This window comes from Gobio gobio (genome assembly GCF_949357685.1).
Source record: "Gobio gobio genome assembly, chromosome: 4".
In the NCBI taxonomy this organism is placed as follows: Eukaryota; Metazoa; Chordata; class Actinopteri; order Cypriniformes; family Gobionidae; genus Gobio; species Gobio gobio.
Genome location: NC_137100.1, coordinates 20,831,403 through 20,858,924, shown reverse-complemented (window position 1 = coordinate 20,858,924; position 27,522 = coordinate 20,831,403). Strand labels below are relative to the sequence as shown.

Genomic DNA, 27,522 nt, shown 5'->3' with positions numbered 1-27,522 from the left:
TGGAGGAAGAAGAATGATGAGTACCATCCCAAGAACACCATCCCTACTGTGAAGCATGGGGGTGGTAGCATCATGCTTTGGGGGTGTTTTTCTGCACATGGGACAGGGCGACTGCACTGTATTAAGGAGAGGATGACCGGGGCCATGTATTGCGAGATTTTGGGGAACAACCTCCTTCCCTCAGTTAGAGCATTGAAGATGGGTCGAGGCTGGGTCTTCCAACATGAAAATGACCCGAAGCACACAGCCAGGATAACCAAGGAGTGGCTCTGTAAGAAGCATATCAAGGTTCTGGCGTGGCCTAGCCAGTCTCCAGACCTAAACCCAATAGAGAATCTTTGGAGGGAGCTCAAACTCCGTGTTTCTCAGCGACAGGCCAGAAACCTGACTGATCTAGAGAAGATCTGTGTGGAGGAGTGGGCCAAAATCCCTCCTGCAGTGTGTGCAAACCTGGTGAAAAACTACAGGAAACGTTTGACCTCTGTAATTGCAAACAAAGGCTACTGTACCAAATATTAACATTCATTTTCTCAGGTGTTCAAATACTTATTTGCAGCTGTATCATACAAATAAATAGTTAAAATATCATACATTGTGCTTTCTGGATTTTTTTTTTTAGATTATGTCTCACAGTGGACATGCACCTACGATGACAATTTCAGACCCCTCCATGATTTCTAAGTGAGAGAACTTGCAAAATAGCAGGGTGTTCAAATACTTATTTTCCACACTGTATGTGAACACAAGCATTGCTTCATTCTGTATATAAAGCCCGACCTCGTCCGGCTATACTTCATATCCTACAAGGCCCGATTATATCCGGCCTACTTGGGTTGCCCTCATTACCCTCTTGGGGCCCACCACGGTCGGCTCCAGAGGCTCATTCTCTTTTACTAGGGGCTGTAGCTTATACAGTCCGGGTGCGGGAGATCTAGCACGCACAGCGTTTTACATGGGTTCCCATAGCTTACTGCTACGCAATACGAGTAATTCTCTTGTAAGGGAACGACTCGGTTATTTAAAGGAACTGTATGTAAGAAATGTATTTCAATTAATCATAAAATGGCCCTGATATGTCACTAGACATTAAGAAATCATGTTAATTTCAAATACTTATATCACTGACAACGGTTGTCTGGCCAAGATATTGTCATTTTAAAAGTGAAGTTGCAGCCCTCAACTGATGTTGATGTTGACATGTTGTGTTTTGGCCTGAAGCGCCACCCTCCATCTATCTACGAATCACGAAGTCAGTAGTGTTTCTGCATTCGGGTTGCCAGCTCTGCTAGTTACCACAGCTGCAGCTACAAACTTTTTGGATAAACAATGTCTAACTTTATGAAACCTAAACGACCTCGTTATGAATCAGAAAAACGTCGTGATAGTGTCCGAAATAAAACAAGGATTTGTATAGGAGATGCCTTTGAAAGATGGAAACGGCTGAAAACGGGAATAATTTGAAGACTTTGAATTTGAATTTGAAATGTTTGGCTAACTTGTACTTAATGTAAATAGACATTTCAAATATTCATGACAGTCGAACAAAGTTATGCATGTTCGTGCAAAGTAACGTTAGGTTAGCGCAGATGGAGGAGGTGGGTCATTGAATTGAAAAGGTAACGTTAAGGAATTGTTTGGTAAATAAAAACGGCGAGTCGTCATTGCTAACATTAGTAATGCATTATCAGAGCCCGTTTCTCTGTCATTATGCTGGGACGCTGAGTAAAACAACATTAGCACGCTTATTATTGCAATGTGAAAACGTATTTGAGACAGTAGCCTAACGTTACCTTGGTAAAAATTATTCCTCATTTGTTCTTCGCATATATAGTGGACAAAACATGCTGCAAGTTGACCTATATGACCATTGCCAGAGCCGGCTCTCCCTATAAGCGAACTAAGCGGCTGCTTAGAGCCCCGCCGCCACTAGGGGGCCCCCTAACTACAGATTGCACTCGCCAGCGTCGCCGCAGTTTATCACGCAAGACGCTCAATTCGCGTCATTCGCACCGCGCGAAAAGCGCCTTCCGCGCCGCGGGACCTCCAGACGCTCGTCAACGAGCCTTTCCATTGACTTAACATTGAAATCAAATCACTCGCGCCAGACACTCTATGGGCCCTATTTTAACGATCTGAAACGCAAGTGTAAAAACGCGAAGCGCAAGTAACTTTGTGGGCGGGTCTCGGCGCTGTTGCTATTTTCCCGGCGGGATAAATGGCTCTTGCGCCCGGCGCAAATCTAAAATGGGTTGGTCTGAAGTAGCTTCATTATTCATAGGTGTGGTTTGGGCGTAACGTGAATAAACCAATCCGAGCGTCATCCAACATTCCCTTTAAAAGCAGGTGCGCAAGTTCCATTATGGATTGCTATTATTATGGCGTATTTACCAGGCGCACGCCAGGAGCGGTTCACAGCCGAGGAGACTGATGTTCTTGTAGAGCAGTGAAAGACAGAGAAGTGAAGTTGTAATGTTGTACATTATGGTAAAGGTGATTTCACAGTCTTTTTTTTTCAGTCTTTCAGTTTTTTCAGTTTTTCAGTCGATTTTTGTTCCTGGTTCTTGACGGACAAACCAATTTGTCAGATGTCCTTATATACATATATGTCTTGCCACTATTGGGCAAACAGGTCTTATCCTTAATTATTACAATTAGCCTGAATCATTTGTAAGCTAGATTTATGCCTATTTTTTCACATCTTCGTGGCACACCACAATGATTTCCGTCATATGACGGATGAAGATGAAGATATCTCATGTGTTAATATTTTTTTAGTGTAACAATTTATGATTTGCAAAAATAACTGTTGCATCTGTGTAGATTACATGAGCAAAGTGTATGCGCGTTGTGCACGCTATACATTATGGTCAAGCATGCGCCCTTAAAATAGCATAATGAACAACGCGCAACGCGCCACTGACTTTAGACTAGGTTTTTTCTGGTCAGTGGCGCAATTGTTTAATGAAACAGCAAAATAGCACCAGGGATTGTTTGCGCCGGAACACGCCTCCTTTTTTGCGCTGAACCGCCCAGGTAGCGCAAGTTCATTCACTAGTTTAGCGGCGTGCTTCTGTGGAGGGAAAAGCGCGCTTTGCGCGGGTGCAAAATAGGAATGACACATGCGTCGGTGTACAAAGTCAATTGCGCTGGGTGCAAGATAGGGCCCTATTTGCGTTTGGTGTGAACGCAGCATAACGTTAGCTGTCCGTCGATTATGCTGAATCAACATTGCTTGCGCTATGGTCCAGCCGTCGGCCCCAGCTCTGGGCTACAGACCGCGTAGAGACAGACCCACCTCCTATGAATGTATTTTCTTTTTAACAGTTAACGTTACATGACCTACACTAGTTCTGGGAAAGACAAAAACGAAAAATCTTTGTCTCAATAGACGCTTATTACAATAAAAAATAGTTTAATTATTGAACATTCGAGAGAAAGAAAGTAAAAAGGAAGAGAAAGAGCAATCATTTGACAGTCAAAATCAAAATGAAGTTTAAAATAAAGCGGTTAAATACAAGCTTTTTCTTATGGTCTTAACTGAATAGGCAATTAAAGATTATTAATAAATATTAATCTATATACTAATTAAATATTTTATATATTGTTCAGCTAAATCGCCCAGACCATTTAACACTAGAAGTCCCAGGGAGCAGCCATTTGGCTTTTCTACCTATAAAACCCGCAGGACAGCCGACGGGCTGGAAGGCTAATAGCCTTAATCAGCTGTGAACAGTTGCTTTTGTTATGTAAACAAGGTGGGGCCATGCTGAGCCACTTCAAGGAAACTTGTGTTTCACTTTGCCATCTTAGGGAGAAATCAACACACATGTTTTTTTTTTCCTTTGTTGCTGAGATTTATTGATAAAAACAGTACAAAATAAAATTAATAAAAAAAAACAACCATTTGTACACATATTTACAAATAATATTAAAAAGTGAGTGAGTACATTCCAGCAATCACTCACAATCCTGGCACTGCCATGGTTTCTCCCGTCTGCATTTACCACATGTGTATCTGTAGCAGTGAACACATCGCACAGTGGCATGATTGTTCTTGCATTGGTGTTTGGTGTTCCGGCTAAGAAGTTTAGTTTATTTTAGTTTAAGTTTAAGTGACAGCGATGTGAAGAAATTGTCCGTGGTAACATTTCTGCCCTTGTCTAGGAATGGTTCCATCAGCCTCATCACTACATTTTCAGACAGTCTCTCTCCACTGGGACGACTAGGGTCCTTGCCAAGATATGGGAGGACATTACAAATGTACTTGGATTTTAGGTCGCAAGCCACCCAAAACTTGATCCCAAACTTGTCAGGTTTAGTTGCAATATACTGCGGGAAACAGCAGCGAGTCTTTGACGGGAAAAGCTGTTCATCAACGGTGATATGTAGACCAGGGTTGTAGGACGTGATGCAATTGGTGACAAATGATCCCCACACACTGGAAATTGCAGCAAACTTATCAGTCTTTGCTCGATCACTCCGGGTGGACCTGTCATCAAAGCATAGGTGTCGCATGATGTCTTGGAAGCGGTTTCGCGGCATTGTTCCAATGGTATGTGGGTTTCTCAGGTTTGCTGACCAGCAGTCACGTAGTGATGGAACCTTGGTAAGCCCCCGGAAGATGACAATTGCAATAAATGCCATTGGTTCAGGGAGGGCCATGAACCAATGAACATGCTCCGTTTCCTGTGCATGTTGAATAGTCCATTCTTGAATGCTATGAAGCATGTCAAGAGTGATGAAACACAGGAAGCTCTGAAGGCGACTCGAGATACTTTTCCTGGCCTTAGCCGTTGGCTCTCCATCTGCAGCGTACGCTTTGATTGGGGTGAAAGGGAGACGCGTCCCCACCTGTTCTTCACGCCACACTGCGCCATCTTTCACTGTCTCTGTCAGTTCAGTCCCCAAACGGGCTCTCTTTTTTTGGTTGAGGAGCAGTCTCCTCATCTGCAGTGTGAACAAATTCAAATTGTGAGCAATGGAAAAGTCAAATGACATCACAAATGCATGCATAGATACTAATAATAATTCCAGTATCTCCTTCTCTGTATCGGAATAATGTCTGAAATATCTTCCTAAATAAAAAGATACAACTAAAGCAAAGAAACAACTAATAATGTTTTGCACTTCAGATGGCAGTGAATGTCTGCTAAGTAGTACAAACAAAAAAGTGGACTATGAGAAAAACATAAAAAAAGCAGAGTGGAGTGACATAAATATTTACTTTTTTGTATTGTCTGGTTTGAAATGAAATAGGAAATAATATGAAATGAAACTTAACCTGAAGACAGATCAGACAGCTCTGAGTCCGAATCCGGCTGAAGTTCTATGTCTTCTCCATCTGAGTCGCAAGGGTTTCCTTCACTCAGGATAATTTCCAAGGCCTGCCGAGTGGTGAGTCTTGTTAGCAGCCCTCCCTCCCCCACACATACAAACAAGCCACCAGCAACCATTCACACACACACACCCAACCCCCCATGCAGATTGCTCAGGTAATGACCACATTTACACATGAATTGATGCTAATGATAGCCAAAAGACTAGCCAGTTAGCTTCCACTTGGCTAAAGGAGGGGTAAAAATCTCCGGGACTTCTAGTGTTAAACCTAAAGAAAACACAGTGTCCTCTCTGAAACATTATTGAATGATGATCGATTCAAGACACCTAAAAGCAAAATGGATTTGTGGTAAATTTTAGTAAAGAACACTGTAAAAAAAAAGCAGGCCCCCAATTGAAAATTTTCTAGTGAGCGATCACATCTAAATTTTTCAGTTGGCCAAATTGAATTAATGTGAATTGATGCAATTTAATTCAATTAAAATTCAAGAAATTAAATTTTTTCAGTAATGTATTACTGTATGTAATCATAAAAGGTAAAACATATCTCACTCCATGCTGTGAAGGTTTAAAATATGAACAGTATGTAAGAGTTAATCAACCAATAATTAAATAATATAATTTAACATTGGATTTCTTTTAATTTACCCTTAACATAATTGTAAAAAACAAAATGTCACTTTCTCAGGAGGAGCCATTCTTAAATATTTTGGTGGTCGTGGAGAAACATTTCAGGAGGCTGACACCAGAGATGACACAAGTAAATATTTCCCACTGCCTTTCTTTTGAATAGTTTTGTGCGCAACTTCAACATAGCTAATTTTCCTCTTGCCAATAAAACATTTAGTTTTTTAATCATAATTCACTATGTTGTCTAATTGTACTTTAATATTCATTTAAAATTAATGTGTTTTATCTACTCTGCATACTGTATTTATTATTAATTATATTGTAATCTCACAGCTGGAGGAGGTGACTCTACTGCTGCTTCAGTAGAGCATAGCGAGCCGCATACCACTATGGCTAATGTTGTAAGTTAGCTATATATTGTTAATGCTAAATTATTAATATTTATTTGTTTACAACAAATTGACCTTATGTATGAAAGAAATTTGCAAATCTGTAATCTTTACTTTTACTGTTTCAGTGAGTGTACTTTAATAAGCAGTAAAATAATTGTAGGCAATCATGTTAAAAGATATACAGATGAAATGTGTAAGTGTTAGATTGTATACAACATAACCTCGGTTCCCTGAGAGAAGGGAAACGAGTACTGCGTAGCATGCCGTGCTTGTGCTTGGCTCAGGGTGTCGCTTCAGTCGATTTTAAACCTGAGTACCTATGGCGTGACAGGGTCCTTTATTTACTCGATATGCAAATTCAGGTAGGCTTTTAGGCGGGAGCTCAGGTAGTCACCTCATTGGGCCTCCCGCTCAGCCGCCTCGCCATACAGTACCTGCAGTTGCCGCAGTACAGTCAATCAGCGTGCGTATGCGCTCTGTAGGCTCTGCTCTTCAGCCGCACTGCGTTTTACATAGATACAATTATTAAATATAATAATTTCTGCTTCATATTCTCGAGGAAAGGAGTTTCCCCTAGAGTACTGCTATGTAATACTCGTTTCCCTTCTCTCAGGGAACCGAGGTTATGTTACATAACTGAGTCGATTTCTCGATGTCGATGTCACTAGCTTCAAATACGCCACTTCACATAACGACTGCATAAAATCGTCCAGCTGGATATAAAATAATGCAAATAGGCTAGATGGTAACAAACGTGACATTAAACTTTTGGATCAGACTTGCGTGTGTTTTGTCACGTTGTTTTAACCGTTTGAGGTAACGTTACTAATGTTAGCATCCTCTCAGCCTCGATGGCATTACAGCATCTAGTCAACAGATTAATTACTTTATAGTGACAGGAAAACATGTACTGTAGCGTATAACACCGTTTTGTTGTCTATGTTTTAAATCTATTTAAGAGTGTCCCGCTCTGTGCAGCAGCGCAGTCTCACCTGTAAGTCGCTATAGCAACGGACGCACCACAAAAAAATTAAATCAGCCGCGGTTGCGCGAGCACTACTTTGCAAGTTTGCTTGCAGTCTATCGAATTTATTTTGTAGTAAGTAACGAAAATGCATTGGGGAAATTTATCGGAGTAAAAGTATACATTTTATGTAGGAAATGTAGTGGAGTAAAAGTAAAAGTTGACAGAAATTACTTAAAAACTCAAGTACAGATTCTCCCAAAAAATACTTAAGTAATGTAACAAAGTATTATTACTTCGTTACGTTACACCTCTGTTCAAAACTATAGCAAATAAACACTATATTTACATAAAAAGTCTTAACGGTACAAGATTGCAAACAGCAAGGGTCATTGACACTGATTAAACAATAGGCGTTTTATTTACAATAAAGCACCGTTATGATTGCTGCACCCAACAGATCTGTGAACTGCGCAACACCCTTTGCAACCATCATTAGCAACATAAACTATATATATATCGATATACAGTCAAATCTGTTCCATGTATTGTGAATTTCAACAAAAACAACTGTTTATTTATTTATTTAATGAAGTAAGACCGACCTCTGCTGGCATTATGTCTACGTCATTCACCTTTAATTTAAAGAAAGTTTTCGCATGTGGGAGATACATTGATGTGTGTGTGTGTGTGTGTGTGTGTGTGTGTGTGTGTGTGTGTGTATGTGTGGAAGCCCAGAGTTTCCAAAATGCAGAGGAAATATTATTTAAAAGTTTTCTGTTTCAGATAGAACCCATTTGCTGTTTATGCCATTACGCTGTTTTTATACTGCACAACCTACACTTATTAGTTTTCCTCTTGTTTTCTCAAGCAGAGAAATAAGCATATGTATGTGTGTGAGGAAATATCATATATTGTGAAATAAATGACACAGTGGATGAGAACAGACACAGTTTCTAGTCATTCATCAGATGAGGCATTAAATCTAGGAACATTCTCTTGCCGTTTACTATCACTGTTAGGGAATCTTTTTTTCTGGCAGGGTGGAATTAAATGATTTTACTTAAAAAAGGTGAAATATTAATACAGGGATGCGATTTGTGGAAAAAACGGGGGATGGGGGGTTGAAAAGGTTTTTTTCCCTTGAAAATAATTCACAAACCACAGTGGAGCTATATAGCCTATATATTTTTGGCAGCTGTTACAGAAACATTTTTACAATAAATATTCCTTGAGCTTTGAAGTATTAGATTAGATAGCTTCGATATTTGACAACTATTTACAATGACGCTAATAATTCCTCATTTCTGATAGGAATGCAAAATCATGCTAAATCAATCGGTAGTTATTGATATTCTGAATAGAATAATGAGACACAAACCTGAACATATTCAATCGTGTTTGCTCCCATTTATTTTTTATCACAGCGCACACAACATAGGCTACAAACTGGCCCAAAAGTGTGCACATTTGTATTCACATGTTTAGCTCATATTTCTTTAGATAGAATAGAACTATAATTGTTTGCTGACTCGCAGAAAGACAATTCTCTGCCGATCCATCAGTCAATTTTGCACAATAATAATTCCCACCTTATGGTGACAATAAACTTCAGCATTCTGTCTAATAATACATTTATGCGCAAGTTTATTATATATAATATCAGCATTAGGGTCACAATAGAGTGAGCAGAAACATTGTATTAAGCTCATACTGTCACTCTGAAAAAATTGAATGGTGCGCGCTGACTTTCTGAAAAGTTCTGCATGGATTGAGGCGCGTGAAACAGAATCACGAATCCCAGACTGTCTCTAAGCGTAGTGCTAACAGTTGAACTCATTTTCTGATTTTATAGTTGTTTGTATTGTCATGTTGCAGTGTTTCACTTGGCAATATTTTATTTTTGGTGATTTGTGGAGTAGCATCCCCCGGGGTATTTTTTTTTTATCATATATTTTTTTACATAGACCAGGAGGGGGAAAATCCCCCCAATCCCCCCTACAAATCACACCCTGAATACATATATTTTCATCTTTAACATTTGTATTGTGTGGTAACCTTTTTATAAAGGTAGTAAGGTACTAGAGGCGTGCTGCATTGTGAATACAGTCATGGCTGAAAGGGCTGTGCTTCGCAACGTGCCTAACAACGCCCTTCAGTCGTGACTTTATTCACAAAACAGCAAACCTCGAGTATGTTATTGCTTACTTAAAACACTCACCACAACAAGGACTGTGAAGATCACACATCAAGTTTAAGTGTGAGTGACGATATTTGTGGCAGTAGTACTCACCAGCAGCAATGCCTCCAGCTGGTTAATGTAGATCTCTTCACTGGCTAGGAAACCAGACAGAACCAGTTTCTTCATTTCCAGACCTTTTTCCATGTCTCCCTGAAACACAGAAACACATACAATACAGATAAATCAGGCGAATCTAAACAGATGCAAAATCATAGGGGTCTAAGAGACTTATGCTGTTTATACCTGACAAGCAGAAAGCTGCTTGGTATAAAAGTGGTGCTTTATAAATTGCTACACTATTGACAATAGAAAATTAACCTTTTTTGTTGTGAAATTTTGTAAGCATGTAAGATTTTCAGTGAATAACAAATTAAATTGAGGCCTGTTATCATACAATGCTACTATATAGCTTCAGAAGACATTTTGTCATTTTGGAACTTGGCAGCAAAAAGTGTGGCCAGGATATTCTTCAAAAAGTTTACTTTTATGCTCCACAGTAGAAAGAAAGTCATACAAGTTTGGAAAGACATGAAGGTAAGAAAACGATGACAGAATTTTCACTAATTCATTCTTGCACATTTTACGATTTCAAAGTCAAAGTGCCTTTACAAAGTGTGTTTATTTTACTCCAAAACAGATGAACATGTTAGGTTGGTTCATGCACATATCGCGGCAGTTAGAATACGGTGAGTTGTCCTGTGAGTGGCACTAAAAGGTTAATGCTCTATTGTGTTTGAAAGTAGCATACCACCCTACAACCATTAGTGTTCAGAAAGAAAATCTGAGGCAAAAACGCTTTTGCTGAAGCAATCATGACATTTTTCCTTGTTTTTTCAGTACATGACTTTGAGCTCTTTTGGCGAACTATGTTTCCCGGGACACGTACCCAAGATCATTGCAAGCACAATGCTGTACCAAGTGAGCTACCAAGCAAGTTTACTTACAGTGGAAAAGCAAAACATATGTGTAAACATAAATGTATTAGTTTGCAAATGCACTGAGGTAAAGGTGTTTTGAGGCGATAAGTATTAAAAAATTCATTGATAATCTGTGCCATCATAATTTGTGTGAAAAGGAATAAAATTGTTTGTTTTACTGTCTAGTGTTCATTTCAGCTGGAAACGGCAGTGAATTGTATGCATTTTTGTTGTGATATTCAGTTAAGAAGTATGCTACAGCTGATGTTGTCACCACCTGTAGTTAATCAAACCATGTGTTCCGCTTTTTCTACTAGTCTGTTCAGATCTTTATTTCTCTCTCTGGTGTGAAATTTCTCGGGCAGAGACACACCCTGAGAATTCACCCATCCAGGTACAGAGTTCAAACTTTTTCTATGTTAGTGTGTTCAAACAAAGGCCATTTGAACAAATACCTGTGAATTTGAGTGAAAGATGAAAACTCAAGGAGCCTTCAAGTTTAATCCAAATTTCAAATGTCTGTCTCAATATTTTTGCTCCAAATGAGCATTTAAACCAAATCCCCCTTTGAACTTTCCATTTACAACAGCTCTTGCTTTATTATGACTAAATATTTTGGGGCAATTAAAGTATGTGCAAATTCTCCCACCATGTCTTTCCACCAAAACCACCACAAATATATGAGGATAAATCAAAACATGACTGGGTCTGCTTGAAACCCATGGAATTTGATTACATAAAGGAATAAACAGCAGTTATATCTGAAAAGACAGGAAGTACCACCCTTATGACTAACTACATATAAAGAGAGCGGCCAAATATCCTCACCATTCCCCTTATAATTCACACACAAACACTCCTTTGTCCAAAGCACTATTTATTCTGTGACACTCTTGAAGGGAAAAATTAATAAGGTTCAGACTAAAGTGAGGCCAGTACTCATTATGACAGTTATGAACATTCTGTGTGAAGATGCTAATACTGGGCATTGTAAGAATAAAAAAGGTTGTAGAATAAAAAATTGTTTTTTTTAACAGATTGTGAAAACCCTGAAGAACCTTTTGAAGACCCTTAAAGGGATCGTTCACCCAAATAATATTCTGTTATTATTTATTCACTCACGTTATTCCAAACCTGCATGCCTTTCTTCTATGGAACATGAAAATATATTTTTCCATTTTTGTGACCATCAAACTTTATTTTAAGGTGACAAAAAAGAATATATATATATCTTCTTTTTTGTCACCTTAAAATAAAGTTTGATGGTCACAAAAATGGAAAAATATCTTTTCATGTTCCATAGAAGAAAGGCAAGCAGGTTTGGAATAACGTGAGTGAATAAATTTTATCTATATCTATATATATATATATATATATATAATATTTATATTTATATAATATATATATAAATGGTTGCACAGACTAAACTAAATATTTAGTCTGTACTAAATCAGCTACAGTATATTACTGATCAGCTCATTTCAATTATCATAAAGTCATAATTAAAGGAACTGTATGTTGGATTGTGGCCAAAACTGGTACTGCAATCACTTTCAAATTACTGTAGAGCGGTGTATCCCCTCTTCTCCCTGACTCGAGGTTGCCAGATAGGCTAGTTCCTTTTAGCAGGAACGTAGGCTGCTAAAAGTCTGTAGCTGCAGCTGTGGTAACTAGAGCAGAGCTGGCAACCCGGATGCCGAAACACTACTGACTTCGTGATTGGTAGATAGGTGGAGGGTGGCGCTTCAGGCCAAAACACAACATGTCAACATCAACATCAGTTGAGGGCTGCAACTTCAACTTGCAACTTTTAAATGACAATTTCCTGTCCGGACAACTGTTGTCAGTGATATAAGTATTTAAAATTAACATGATTTCTTAATGTTTAGTGACATTTCAGGGCCATTTTATGATTAATTGAAATACATTTCTTACATACAGTTCCTTTAAGAGATAAAATGTTGAAAATATGATTTTAAAAGTCCTAATTATTAGAAAATCAAAAATATGACATGCTAAGTTATTGTGAGATGAACAGTTAAAATTAGAACTTTAAAAAAAAATTAAATTTTGGATTTCAAGTCAAAATTAAAGCTGCGAGCAGCGATGACGGGCCCAAGCCGGTGGCACCGCCACCCCGGTGGCATCAGTTTAACTGTGCACGGCAGGCAATAGGCATTTAAAATGGGAAAACATAAAAGGACTATGTCAAAGTCATCTGAATTCACCACATTAACTGCAGCAGTTGGTGCTGCTATGACCACAAACCACAACAGCCACATCTATGAGATCAATTAAATTTATATGAATTTCATGTCAGATTATGTCAAAGGTCAAATTGGAATGAGTTCAGAATACCATTCGAATGCTGATGTTGTTTTATTCTAACACTTCTCTTCATGTGTTTTTGAGCTACCTTAGCTACCATTTGTGCACCAATCTTATGCACCATAAAACATGCTTTCATTTCAATATGGGTGGTCCAATAAAATTTTTTTAATAAAAAATGTATAAATGGAGCCAAATCACAGAAACTGCAAAGATGATTTTAATATCAGTGTCAGGTAAGAGTAAGATGCGTGTCTACATTTTATGGAAGTTTATTATAAATAGCCACTTTTATAAAATCATGTGAAATTTATGTTTTAATACATTTATATTATATCAGTAAATAATTAATTTAAAGACATGTGCATCATACGTGATCTTGGCAAACACATCACATGACGTTTTTATTTCAAGTGATAGTTATTTGTGATAGCCTATATGAAAGGGTTAAATTATGATCAAGAGAGAAAGTCACACACACACACACACACACACACACACACACACACACACACACACACAATGATAGAGTGAGAGTGAGGGGGAGGGGAAGGACTGAGAGAAAGGCACACACACAAACTCACAGGGTGAGAGAGAGACCCCCCCCCCCCACACACACACACACACACAGATAGAGAGGGGGAAGGGGAAAGACAGGCAGATGGCATTCCATAGACTTAATGGTTTGTATACTGTACAAACTGTACATTCTATCCCCCTACACTACCCCTAAGCCTACATATCGCACACACACACACACACACACACACCATAGCTGTCAACCCTCCCGTTTTTTCCGGGTTTCTCACGTATTTTAGCTCTTTTCCCGCTGTCTTCCCGTTTTAGTATTTTCCCGTAAAATATCCCGTATTTTTACGTTCTGATTGTGTTAACTCAGAACACGCAACTATCTGGTTTAGTGCCAGAAGAAGCGAATGAGAAGTCGCGCGCACTGTGAGAAAATTTTCCGTGCACTCATCCGAGAGCGCGCACACGTCTCTCAGCGCGCAAATATTGAGTTCTCTTTCAAGTCTTGCTCTTGAATGGACAAACTCACGCAAAAAGTATGTCAACATATTGATGAGTATTCTAGCAGACATAGTCTGTATATGGCTTAAGTAAGCTTTATACAGTCGATAAAGACGACGCATATCCGAGGTCTTAAAGGGGCAGTAGCCTTTACTGCTGTCTGTTTAATGTCAAACAAAAGACAAGGGCATCACTCACTGCTCTTGATTGAATAACTTTTGTAAGTTTAATAGGATTAATCTTTAATTTATACAGTCATATATGCAATGTTATTTTACATTTGATCAATTTCTGTAGGCCTACCTGAAAACTAATGTTAGACGTACCTGAAAAACCTGAAAAGCATAGTTTATTTTATTAGTATCTTTGCTCAATAGTATTTATTTGTGCTGCTGCTTGTATTTAAATGATTTGTTCTTATTATTTTCTTTTGTTTTATTTGACAGTAGTCCTTTTTTCCCTGAACATAGCAAATACTGAACCGTACCGAAACGGTGAACCTTAAACCGTGATACAAACCGAACCGTGAGCAATCTGTACCGTTACACCCCTAGCGTAACGTATGATAAAATGACTGATAAAAGGTTGGGAAACACTGGCTTAGGCTACTATCGAAGAAGAAGAAGACAGTTGCAGCCGCGGTTGGGAGGAAGAGGAAAAAAGTAGCGGGAAGTAAACTTCAAGGAGAGTATAGTAATAATAAATGATAATAAATGGAATAAATAAATAATAAATGAAAATAATAAATGTTATATTTACCCATGGCCTTCCCTGTTATACAGAAATGTAATAGTTATCAAACCTTCCTTAACTGTATAAATAATAAATGAAATATAGATGAATCATCATTAAAGCTACAATTTTCTCTGTTCCCGTTGTTCTTTGATGAACATTAATGACAGGCTGACTCCACAAAATGACTCTAATTTGCCTCTTTGAAAAATAATTCTCTAATTTAACCTTATTACTATACTAATTGTAATATAAATAATACAAATATTAGAAGAAAAATATTTTAAGTGGTCATTATTGACAATAAATATTGCACAACTAGTATTTAGTACCAAAAGATCTCCTCAAAATATTCAATAAATATTATTGAACTAAAATATAGAACATTTATTTAATTGAAAAATAGTTAAGGTGTATGGTCACATTTGACCATCAATTAGTATGAGTATGACCAATTAGTATGGAATACCTGAAGGCTAAGTACAATAAAAAACATTAACATTAATGTTAACATTGTTGCATTACTCTCCATTATAAAACGATCCTGTATGGTTGATGTAATAATCAATGCACACTATGCTGTACTGTTTACCAAAACTTGCTGCAAACCCCTGTAAAGTGGAGCTGTTGTGTATCAAGCCATTCAAATGTATTGACACAGCGCTAGAAGTATTGAGATTTCTGTGAAGCACGACTGCGCGCGCCGCCGGGAGATGATAGAGCATGTCGCAACTCCGTATGGTTTTTCAACACTCTGGCTTTAACTGTTATGCCATATTAGCGCCAAAACGCTATTTATTGTTTGAATTTCGCATTAAAACTTTAAAAAATGTAAAAGCTTAGACATTGTTTAATATCAAAAGCAGGTTTGGCAATTTGGCGTGAGATTAAGTTGGGCAGCGTGAGAGCGTGAGACAGAGCCTGAAAGCGTGAGTGTCACGCCAAATGCGTGAGAGTTGGCAACCCTAGGCAAAAGAGAACTCGATGTGAGCAGGAAACTGACGCGAGTCTATCTATGCATCGAGTGTGTGTGTGTGTGTGTGTGTGTGTGTGTGTGTGTGTGTGTGTGTGTGTGTGTGTGTCAGTGTCCCTTGAATAGCTGACATGAGACGCATCCACACAGATAGGACACTGACACACACACATACACATACACACACACACAGACAGGACACACACACACACACAGACAGGACACTAACACACACACAGACAGGACACTGGCATACAGCGCGCTCTCTTGTGTCTTGTCGCGCTTGGAAGCATGTACATGAATAGGAGCGTGATCATGTAACGCTAAGCAAAAATGGATATAAAAACGGACGCTGTGTTATTTGCGTTAAATATTTTTAATGCGTTAAGCTTCCGTTTCACGTTGACCGAGTTTGGTGGAGATTGAATAAATCACCTACGAGGAGAACGTAAAAACTCAGACCCTGAATTATACAAATATTCACGTTCAAACAAAAACTTTCTGTGAAAAAAAGACACTTATAAACAGACACTTGTAGAAAATAATGTGAATTTTTAAAAAAAATAAATTTGAACTATGTCAGTAAATAATGAATTTAAAGACAAATGTGTCAAAAGTGATCTTTGCAAACACAGCACATGACCTTCTGTAAAGCACATGTATAGAAAACACACTCACACTCCTCTGTTTTAAAAAAAGAGTTCTGTCTGAATGAGTACATGAAATCACGGCTGTCAGATGATAAGAATTGTAACTCAAATGTGATTTAGAAAATGAGTTCTGTAGTGATATAGTGTCATAGTTCATGTCCACATTAACCACTACGTTGTAATACCAATAGCCATGTCATCATACACATTTGTGTCCTCATAAATCACATAAGCAAGCACAGAGAGAGAGAGAGAGAGAGAGAGAGAGAAAGGGAGTTTCAAAAATAATACAACACTGCCCCCTTTTGGTGATAGAGGGGAGGGCACACAAACAGTCAAAAACATTATTAAACTTTGACATGTTGCCATGGCAGCATTATTTGAAATATCAGGAATTCATTCATATGTCTCTATCTGTCATGTTTTCACATTATACTGATGAAGTTTGAAGTCAATCGTGTGAAAATAAGATGGTGATTCAAAGCATTTTTGAAAGTGACACACTTCCTGCTGCCAGTTGGTGGCGCTATAACTTTGACTCACAAAAGTCATATCCATGTGATCGGCCTCTTACAACGAACACACAGCTGAAGTTTCATCCAAATCAGTCAATGTTTGCACAAGTTATTACACACTTCCTGTTTCCCTTTTCTCGCCATAAATTCGTTGCTTCGCCACGGCCAAACCGTTTGAGATATCAAAAATCCGCTCGCAATTTAGCATCCTGGATATGTTCTCCTCATGCTGACCGAGTTTGGCGATGATCGAAACAATGGCCTCGGAGGAGTATATTAAATTCCAGAGCATGGGTTTTCCGAACAACCGATTATAGCTCACTTCCTGTTGGGCTGACGCATAACTATGAGCACGAAAGTTGTTTGGCCCGATGAGGTCTATATGTGTACCGAGTTTCATACATGTACGTGCAAGTGTGTTTGATATATGGACCAAGTTTTCAGACCCCACTTAAGGGGGCGCTGTCGAGCCCCCCTGCCACGCCCGGGTACCAGCTTCAGCCCGGCTCTGATGGCCGCGCATTCCGATGCCTGTGCGAAGTTTCAAGAGTTTTCGAGCATGTTAAGTGCCCCAAAAGTACCCGAGAAGTCGAAAAAAAAAAAAAAAAAAAAAAAAAAAAAAAAAACAAAGAATAATCTGAGGAAGAACAATAGGGCTCTGCGCCCTTTCAGGGCTTGGGCCCTAATTAAAAATCTAAATTATGATTAAAAGTCCTTATTACGAGATAAAAAGCTGAAATTAGATTTAAAAAAGTCTAAATTATGACCAAAACACACACTAAGACATTTAAGAGATGAAATCTGGCTTGTTATTTTTTTATGTACTTTAAATTTTTTTGATTCACACTTACAATAATAAGTTTTCATTTTGTGCAATATATTTTTTACATGTGTTTTTACATTTTGAAATCAGTTTTTACAACAGAAATTAATTTTACAACAGCGAATGTTGTAGTAGGCTAGCCTACGCCTCCCCATGTTAACAAAGTTTCAAGACTATCAAGTTTATAAATGACCAACTTCTAAAAACAAATACAGGCTAATTGTCTTTATAAAGAAATACTCGCATATGATATGAGTGAGCATTATATGTAGCGTTGGAGCCGCTGCTGTGACGCTGTACAAACGCTTCCAGTGTGAATACTCTTGCGCGTCTGCAGCTGCAGTCACGGTGTAGTTATGCTGACGTGACGCTCACGCACTGCTCACGCTTGCAGTGTGAAATTAAAAATCTAAATTATGATTAAAAGTCCTAATTACGAGATAAAAAGCTGAAATTAGATTTTAAAAAGTCTAAATTATGACCAAAACACACACTAAGACATTTAAGAGATGAAATCTGGCTTATTTTTTTTATGTGCTTTAAATTTTTTGATTCACACTTACAATAATAAGTTTTCATTTTTGTGCAATATATTTTTTACATGCGTTTTTACATTTTGAAATCAGTTTTTACAACAGAAATTAATTAATCAAAAACTTACTTTAGCTTTTCATCTAAAACAAAATTAATTTCCTATCATCACTGTAAAGCTACTTTGAAGCAATCTGTGTTGTGAAAAGCACTACAGAAATAAAGGTGACTTGACTTGACAGAAGAAAGAAGGTCATACACCATGAGGGTGATTAAATAATTACAGCATTTTGGGGTCCCTATCGATTTATGCATGTCATTGCATATATGTCAAAACAAGTACAACCAACTCATTTCTTTTTAAAATACCTTTGAACCTAATGCAATGACATTAATTTTAAGTGAGAGCTATTTGAATTAGTGTGTGTTGAGGTTCAGAATTTAAGTTTTACTGAGCGGCTTTTAACTTAAAGGTGTCAAGAACTAGCTTTTTTTTTCATACTGTTGTCTGTGGTCAACTTATGACATCCGCGTGGTTTTTACATTCAAAAACATCATAATGAATAAGTAATCTATTAGTAAGCTATTTTCTACCTTGGTTTTGAGGCTCTCTGAAAAACGGTCGGTTTAGATGGGCGGTAGCGCACTGAAGACTTGGAAGTAAACGCCCACGGCTAGATTGGATAAGATTTGCATATTTAATGAGTTTCTGCTCCCCTGTCAGTACATGTGAGGACTTGTTTTGTGGCGGAGAGGGTGTGGTTTAGCGAGACACCGTCAGACTCGGCAAGCACTGCCAGTACAGAGAGAGACGGACTGGGCACTTGTGAAGCAAAGAGATGGAGAGCTGGGGAAAGATAGCTGAGAAAGTTTTATTGTACCGAGTTGTTGAGAGCGCAAGTTTATTTTGTTTGTATCTGAGAGCTCTGAATAAACACGAGTCCCAGCCACGCGACCCTGTCGTCTTCCTCCTTATTCTACAAACTTTGTAACATGTGGAACCCCTCTAAACTACGTTCTTTTACCATCACAGCCGCCGAGATGAACAAATCGTCAAAAGTGTTGATTATAGCATTATTGTTAGATATTTTTCCATCCCATGAACAGCTGCTGTGATGAGCAGTCTTGTTGATCACGTGAATGCAGTGATCTCGTCATTGCAACGTTATTTCTCTCACAAAATGCTTTCACCACAACTAACAGCAAAAACGACGTCCACATGAATACAGTAAGAGCTTTGTTGTGCAGCATAACAGTGTCATTTGTTATTATGGCAGTTTGGACAAGTGTGCAGATAAACTCGCGACGTGTGATTGACAGATCCGAACATTATAAAGAGAGTGTCCTTTGATCGCTTTCTGTAGTTTAATCATTTAAATAACGTATTTGTTTCATGCTACTAACAGAAACAATGTGAATTTTATCGTTTTAGTCACTGGCTTGATTCACTGATGCATTACGGCCGTTTCACACCGCAAGTGTGAGCGGCGCGTGAGCAGCGCGTGAGCAGCGCGTATTTTTTCCGCCGCCCATGTTAATCAATGAGTGCATTCACACCGGGAGCAGGAGCAGCGCGTGAGCGTCAAGCAGGAGCGTCGCGTGAGCAGCAGTGAAGCGGGGGTTTCGGCGCCGAGCCTATTTTTGCTGCTCTGCTGACGCTCAATTAAAGTGAAAGCACACTTTTGATGACAAAATAAATACAATTTCACACAAAAAGTGCTCAAAATGCACACAAGAAGCACGTGTAGTGTGTTTTAACAAGAACTGGAGTATGTCAGAAAAGAAAATGAAGAATAAAATATATCTGTAGAACATTTACCCCTTTTAAACTGTTTTAATTATTCAGTTTGTGTGAAAGTATAGTGTGTGTACTATATATATATATATATATATATATATATATAACTTAAGATAGCCAGCAAAGATGATATATAAACATTAGTTTGGTTTATTATGTAGGCTACACAGACAGGTCTAGGCTCTAGCACTACCCAAATCAAGTCGGCGGAGTTTGCGGTCTTGTAAACATATTGAAGTTAAGTATGAATGAAACCACATGATTGGAGCAAGTTTTCCAAGTTTTCTTGTTTGTGTTTATCGTTTACCATTTACATGCGAATGTTGTAGTAGGCTAGCCTACGCCTCCCCATGTTAACAAAGTTTCAAGACTATCAAGTTTATAAATGACCAACTTCTAAAAACAAATATAGGCTAATTGTCTTTATAAAGAAATACTCGCATATGATATAAGTGAGCATTATATGTAGCGTTGGAGCCGCTGCTGTGACGCTGTACAAACGCTTCCAGTGTGAATACTCTTGCGCGTCTGCAGCTGCAGTCACGGTGTAGTTATGCTGACGTGACGCTCACGCACTGCTCACGCTTGCAGTGTGAAACGGGGGTTACGCTTAGGGCATCAAGACGGCCAGCGCCGTGACTGACAGTATTAAACGATTTTGAAAGAAAGTCTGTGTAAACTTGAATGATTAGCTACACATCAGAAATCACTGATCACAGATCAGGCATTAATGAACATTGTTACTCACTGTTTGTGGCGGTGCTGTCAAATCCATATGTTAAAAGTTTGTTTGTAAAGCCTGTGCTGACATCGCGACTGATAAACTGAATCCATTTTCTCCAAATTCTCTGGGTGGGCAAAGCAGAGGAAGGGGAGGTAACCTTTTCTCGTATGACGACATAACAGGGAAGATTCCAGATCGGCTCGTCTGAGCTCTCATTTTATCAAAGGCAGAGTAGGACAGCCAGAACTCGGTTTACACCTATCGAAATTTCTAGCCACTTGGGGACTATATACAGGCTAGGGGAACTCATATTAATGTTAAAAAACCTCATAAAAATGAAAATGTCATGCCATGGGACCTTTAATGAATAGCAGTGACTTCTAGTACAGTGCCCAGTGCTGATAGTGATAAGATATTGGATGACGACACAGGAAGAAAATTATTTATAAACACAGTTAGTGTCATTTGTGAGAGACAGAGAAATAAGCAAACAGGACAGAAGAGGAAGTAACAGAGACTGAGAAGTTTCTAGACTGGCTAAACAATGTACAGCAAGAAATGCATTGGTCACTAATAATGGAAAATTGTTGTCTTTTTTGTTGCCTCATTTTCATCTGTGAGAAAATCATCTGTTTTTGACTGAACACATCAAAATATCTGTAACTGGTCAGAGCTGTGACACAATGGTTATTGCACATGCTCTTCTCACATTGAGCTGTAGTGCTCATGTAGCTGATGTATGTTTGAGTCTGCAAGACAAACAAAAAAACAAACAAGCTGAAGTCAGCCAACTGGCCTCTGAATTTAGGAATTTTATTAGTAAAATTTTGGGTTCAGTAAGATTTAAATTTTTCAAAGAAATTAATACTTTTATTCAGCAAGGATGCATTAAATTGACCAAAAGTGACAGTAAAGACATTGCTACAAAATTTATATTTTAAATAAATAATGATAATATAATAATAATAAAATAATAATAAAATCTTATAACGTTTCTTGAGAATCAAATCACCATATTAGAATAATCTCTGAAGGACCATGTGACACTGAAGACTGGAATAATGGCTGCTGAAAATTCAGCTTTACCATCAAAGGAATAAAGTACATTTTAAAATATATAAAAATAGAAAACAGTTATTTTAAACAGTCATTTTCTGTATTACTGTTTTACCGTATTTTTTGATCAAGTAAATGAAGCTTGGTGAGCATAAGAATCTTCAATCAAAAACAATAATAATAATAAAAAAACATCTTACCAACTCCAAATGTTTAAACGTTCATGTAAGAGAGACAAAAAGAGAGATAGAAACAGGCATAGATTCATGGATACACAAAAATATCAGAGAGATTGGGGGTGGGCTGGTTTGCCTATTCTTACTACTTACATTTTCATGTCATAATCTAAAATATTATTGTGGAATGTGGAGTAAACAAGGAACTGCTCCTCTTTATCTCGGTCCTCATTCAAAACATGTGCTGCTCAACAGCTAAATTGTCTTTTTCAGCTCACTATATTGTGCATCTTCTGTGTGCATGGACAACACTCAAACTCACATGATTCATGTCAGTTCTAAACCAAACCTGTTTAGAAGCACGGCATTAAACAAAAAATGTATGACCGTGCACACAATGCATTGTGAATGTTTTTTTTTTGTTTTTTTTTACAAGAATGGTGTGTTTATGGCCTGTGTGCTCTGAATGTGAGTGTCTGACTATAGAGCAAATATGATTGTGCTAATGACAGCCACAAAATGAAGTTATTGCTGGTGGAGTCTGAGGAAGCATGGGTGCTCTTATAAAGACACTAAACATCCCAAATCAAATGGTAAAGCGAATGCAATGCCAAAGAGTCAACATCACAGTAACAGTTGGAGAATAAACATCTGTATTTGTGCAAAAACTGGCCCAATTTCTACATTTATCTGAGTGGTTTCTGTCTCGACGAGTGTTAGAGCAGGAAAAAGATCATTAAGAGCATAAAGGCCCACCGTTGCAACATTTGACTGGTACAAAGCAAAAGGGAAATGAACAAACACTAACGCCACGTCGCGAAAAGGTTTAATACTTTCCAACTCACTATTTTTAGCTATTGAGACAGAGAAAAACCTCAGCAAGCCAGCAGGGGAAGAGAGAAGTACTGTCTTGTCTCTTCACCTCTCAGCCTGTCTCTCTCTCTCACCTTAAAGAGTTTCATTGAGGTGAATGGACAGTCCAAGTCCATCTCATTGTCAAACAAATCTTCATCCTCAAGAACTTTGTCCAAAAGACCCAGCACCTCATCCTCATCCTCCTCCATGCTGGCAGATATTCCCTCTCTCTCCTCTCCCACTGTTTCCCTCGCTGCTTTCCTTCCTTTCAAGTTTTGACAAGCCGCCCGTGATACATCAATGCCTCCACTGTAATTCTACCTCTTCTGTCCAGGAGGGTTTTTTCTCTCTCTCTCTCTGGAACAGTAACGTGTCCTCCCTCTCACACAAACACAGGCAACAGCTACTTGCTTCCTCTCTCTCGTATACACACATCGAATGGCCCGCCTCTGCACGCACTCACTCACACACACACACACACACACACAGACACACACACACACACACACACACACACACACACACACACACACACACACACAGAGAGAGAGACTGTCCCTCCCCCTGACTGCAGTTCTGTCTTCCTGGTGTGTCAATTCCGGGTGCCCTGGGTTAAGAGACTGTCCACCATTTTCCTTTTTGGCCTTAACATGTAACTTTCTTATTTTCTATCTATCTTTGTTGTTCCCATTTTATATTAAGCGTCTTTGACTGCTATGTACAAAACATTCAAATAAATAATTTGATACAATGCATTTATTGTTTACAAGTGTATTTAAAAAATACCTGCATGTGATTACAGATGTATTTTATTTCTGTAGGTATTTCTATAAATTAGACTGTTGACCAGACTTTTTATTATTTATAAAAAGTAAAGTTGTAGTAAAGTACATATTGTTGATAATCTTTTAATTAATTACACTATTTAACACTATACACTATAGGGCTGTTAAACCAATTAACCAACAAAACTAAATCCATATTACCATTTATCAAAATCCATTTACACTGCAATTACAATAATGTAATGCGATGAATGTTCTAAATATAACATTTTGAATATAGTAATATGAAATGTTGGGGAAAAAGAAATGACATTATTATATACGGTATAAAGCTAAAACCACCAGTAGGTGGCAGCAAGTTGTAATAAGTGAATCATAGAATCATTCATTCAGCCGATTAGTTCAAACCGGCCAATTCATTCATGAAGGAAGCAAGTGTCCACTGACTTTACGAATCGGTCACTGACTCATTCACTCACCCGATTCGTCCAAAAACAGTGAATCATTGAAGAACGAAACACTTGGTTTGGAACTATTTTCATTAGCCAAATAGAGCAAAAACCGTCAAAATTGCATTTTTATTAATTTTGGTTGAATTTACAACCTTGCAACGCATTTCGTGACGGTGGAAAAGCATCTATTGATGCCAATAAAGAACCTTTATTTTTTAAGAGGGTAACAGTACAAATCAACAACCTCAAATTTGTTGAAATTAACTAGACTTTAATTTTAGCTAATAAGTGTGTTCCACTTTGCATGCTTGTGAACCATTCTATTCCATTATAATAGTGAAAATTCCAATCAGAAGAAGTGCACTTTAAATACACAGATGATACACTAATTTAACTGCATAAAAACAAAAACAAATTGTGGAATGTTGGACACTATCCAACACTATTGGCTATCCGACTCCGATGCTGGGTGACAAATTACCCATCTAAAATTCATAAACTAGACGTTAGAGTACATAGTGTAGTTTAAGTGCATGTATACATAATTTGGGACACAACCAATGAACCTAATTGAGCCGACTGTTTACAAGGTCTTTTTTTGTTTAATCAGTCTATTAACTCCTTCATGGACCACCAGTATTAAGAATGTCAACTTTTGAGCATCACCATTTGTGTAAGTTATTATTGTGTCATTTGGAATACACACTTCTGTTCAAAAGTTTGGTTCAAAAAGTTCAAAAATGTTTTTGAAAGAAGTCTGTTATGCTCATCCAGATAATGATAAAAAAATACAGTAAAAACAGTAATATTGTGAAATATTAGCTACTAAATTTAAAATAACAGTTTACTTTTTTTTTATGTAATGTATTCCTATATGGCAAAGCAGACATTACTCCAGTCTTTATTGTGACATGATCCTTTAGAAACCCTGCTAACATGCTGGTTTGGTGCTCCAGAAACATATCTTATTATTATCAACTTTAAAAGTAGGTGTGCAGCTTAATATTTATGTGGAAACTGTTGCTTTTTTTCCCCAGGATTCTTTGATGAATAGAAAATTCAAAATAACAGAATTTGTTTGAAACCAAAATCTCTTGTATTCTGTGTAAATATCAGAGCTTCATCATCATCAGGGCAGTACTAAAAAAAAATCGTACAGATTCGGCAAGGGGTATATGGGCTTAGAGGTGGCTCAGTGGGTAGCACGGTCGCCTCACAGCAAGTTTCATAGTTTCCTCCAGGTGCTCCGGTCATGGTAGGTTAGGTGATTGGATATACCAAACTGTCATAGGAGAGTGTGTGAGAATTAATGTGTCCCAAGTCAAATATTTGAGTGAAGCAGACCCTGCAAATGAGCGGGAATAACGCTATAGGAAGATGGATGGATGGATTCGGCAAGAGGTATGTAAACTTATGAACAGAAGTATATTTTTAATAGAACAAAATGGTCTTGTATAATTTTTAGATAATATTTTTGCTATATAGATGCAGTGTATCTCTCTCTATCAAACAATACAGCGGCACAACGAATCTAGGATATGGCAAAAAGTTATAATGGTTGTTAAAGTTACTGAAAGTTATTATAGTGTGGTACCAAGACAATTCTGGCATTTTTATTTAAGGTATAACACTCAATGCATCACTGAAATACTCTCAATTCACATTACGGTCATAGACCCTTTGTGATGTTTTAAGGGGAGGCGGAATTATAGATTCATAAAGAAGTTAAAACTCTTATAGAGTGATAGACTGCCTGCAGTGCACGCACACATTTTGCAAGTGAGTGTGTGAGCAGAGTAAGGTCAAAGTCTGGTTGGCTGAAATGTATCCACCTACTTTTGACTGACCACACCCAACCACACATCACACTCATTCAACAGACAGATGTCAAGCTATTTATTAACCTTCCTGACAAACTCAGTTAATCCACCTGACAAACTCATTTTTATGATCATTATAATCATCACCATGGAATTACATTTAGAAAAATGACATGGTAATCCTTGAACAGAAGTCGGTGAGGAATCCCTAATGATGTACATCTATTGCTCAAAAAAGGAACTAGATCTCAGCAAGATGGCATATTACTTTGGCTTCTCTTTTTCTCACAGAACCAGTATACTGGTTGACACAACATTACCATCAATGGGCACTGATATAAATGAATGGTACACTAGTTAATCTCTCATTCATTTGATGTGGTGAAGCGAGTCTGTAGAAACAGGCCTCTGATGATGGTGTGAGTCTCTGTGCAGTGGTTATATAAGGCTCTCAGAGCTCCTCACAACACTGCCCACATATGTGTGGCTATTAATGTTTCATATATTTTTTTAATGAAAATGAAAAGAGGCATAGTGGTGTTTTATGACATATTTCTGCTGGCGCATCTATTTCGTTTCAAACGCTCAATGTATACGCGCATCCAATTCGCTGTGGACGCACAAATGAATTTATGGCAAGCCAAAGTGTTCATGTATACGCTTGGACGGGCGTCTGATTGCACACTGATATGGCAAGCCAAAAGGCTCAGAATTACGCGATAGATCAATCACGTTTACAGTCAAACGCCGTACAATACGGCGTTTTAAACAGTATTTGCGCCGCAAAATACGCAGTTGCGATTACAAACGCCGTAAAAATCATGCGAAATACATCAATGACGCCGTTTTAGTGTGCCTGAAAAGCGCCGCTTTTTACGCTGTTCAGCTTGCCATATGACGGCGTAAAAAACGCAGTTTTGGTTGCACAGAGCGCGCGTTATTTACGGCGTTTTGCTTATAGTATAATGAACCACTCCCACAAATTTCCACAGCCAGTAAGTTTGAACTGTTCTCACCCAATCAATGATGAACTGAGTCAGACCAGACAAATTCAGCACTGATCATTTTAGTCAAAGGAGTGCCTACATGAACTAAAGGGTAGGCCTATATTTATCTACAATAGCCTATACCTTTTGGATATTTTCACCTCTACTAACCATATTAATTAAAGATCTCACCTCTTTATATAGCCTACTTTAAAGTAATTGCTAAGATTTCATGTTCAGCAATCCTACCTACATTCAACTTATTACACATATACTTTTCACGTTAGTAGCCTAATAACTGAGATATTATACAAATAACTAATAACAAAGATATTAGCTGATCTTGGTGCCATAACGTTTTCTACCACATAATTTTTTTTTTTTACTAAATAGTCAAAGCACAGAGATACAATGAGTATATAATGTCTGAAAATTCAATTTTAATATTAAGTAGGCCTATAAATATTCCAAGCTGCAACACATTAACATCATAAATGCATTAACTCCAGATATAAGGTCAAAGCCAACATGTTTCGAGAAACAGCAACAACTTTTGACTACACTCTAAAAAAAAAAGGCTCGTAATCATAGGGGAACCTTTTTTAGTGCTATATAGCACCAATTTTGGTGCTTCAGTGGTTCTTCAGAGGTGCTATATAGCACCTTAGTCAAAGAACCACTGAAGAACCTCTGAAGAACCGCTGAAGAACCTCTGAAGAACCGCTGAAGAACCACTGAAGCACCAAAATTGGTGCTATATAGCACTAAAAAAGGTTCCCCTATGATTACGAGCCAAGAACCATTTTT

General features: G+C 38.0%; 1 protein-coding gene across 3 annotated transcripts in view; it reads right to left on the bottom strand.

The window, feature by feature from the left end:
- The window catches only part of abr (ABR activator of RhoGEF and GTPase), a 453,886-nt gene that overhangs the window by 244,323 nt on the left and 182,041 nt on the right, over positions 1 to 27,522 (bottom strand). For 2 of the 3 annotated variants that reach the window (XM_079816090.1, XM_079816091.1), the window contains exon 3: positions 9,617 to 9,715. In XM_079816090.1, the coding sequence (XP_079672216.1) occupies positions 9,617 to 9,715 (99 nt within the window). Of the gene's footprint in view, positions 1 to 9,616; positions 9,716 to 22,764; positions 23,156 to 27,522 lie in introns of those variants that run through there. The other variant, XM_079816092.1, reaches the window with a different exon arrangement.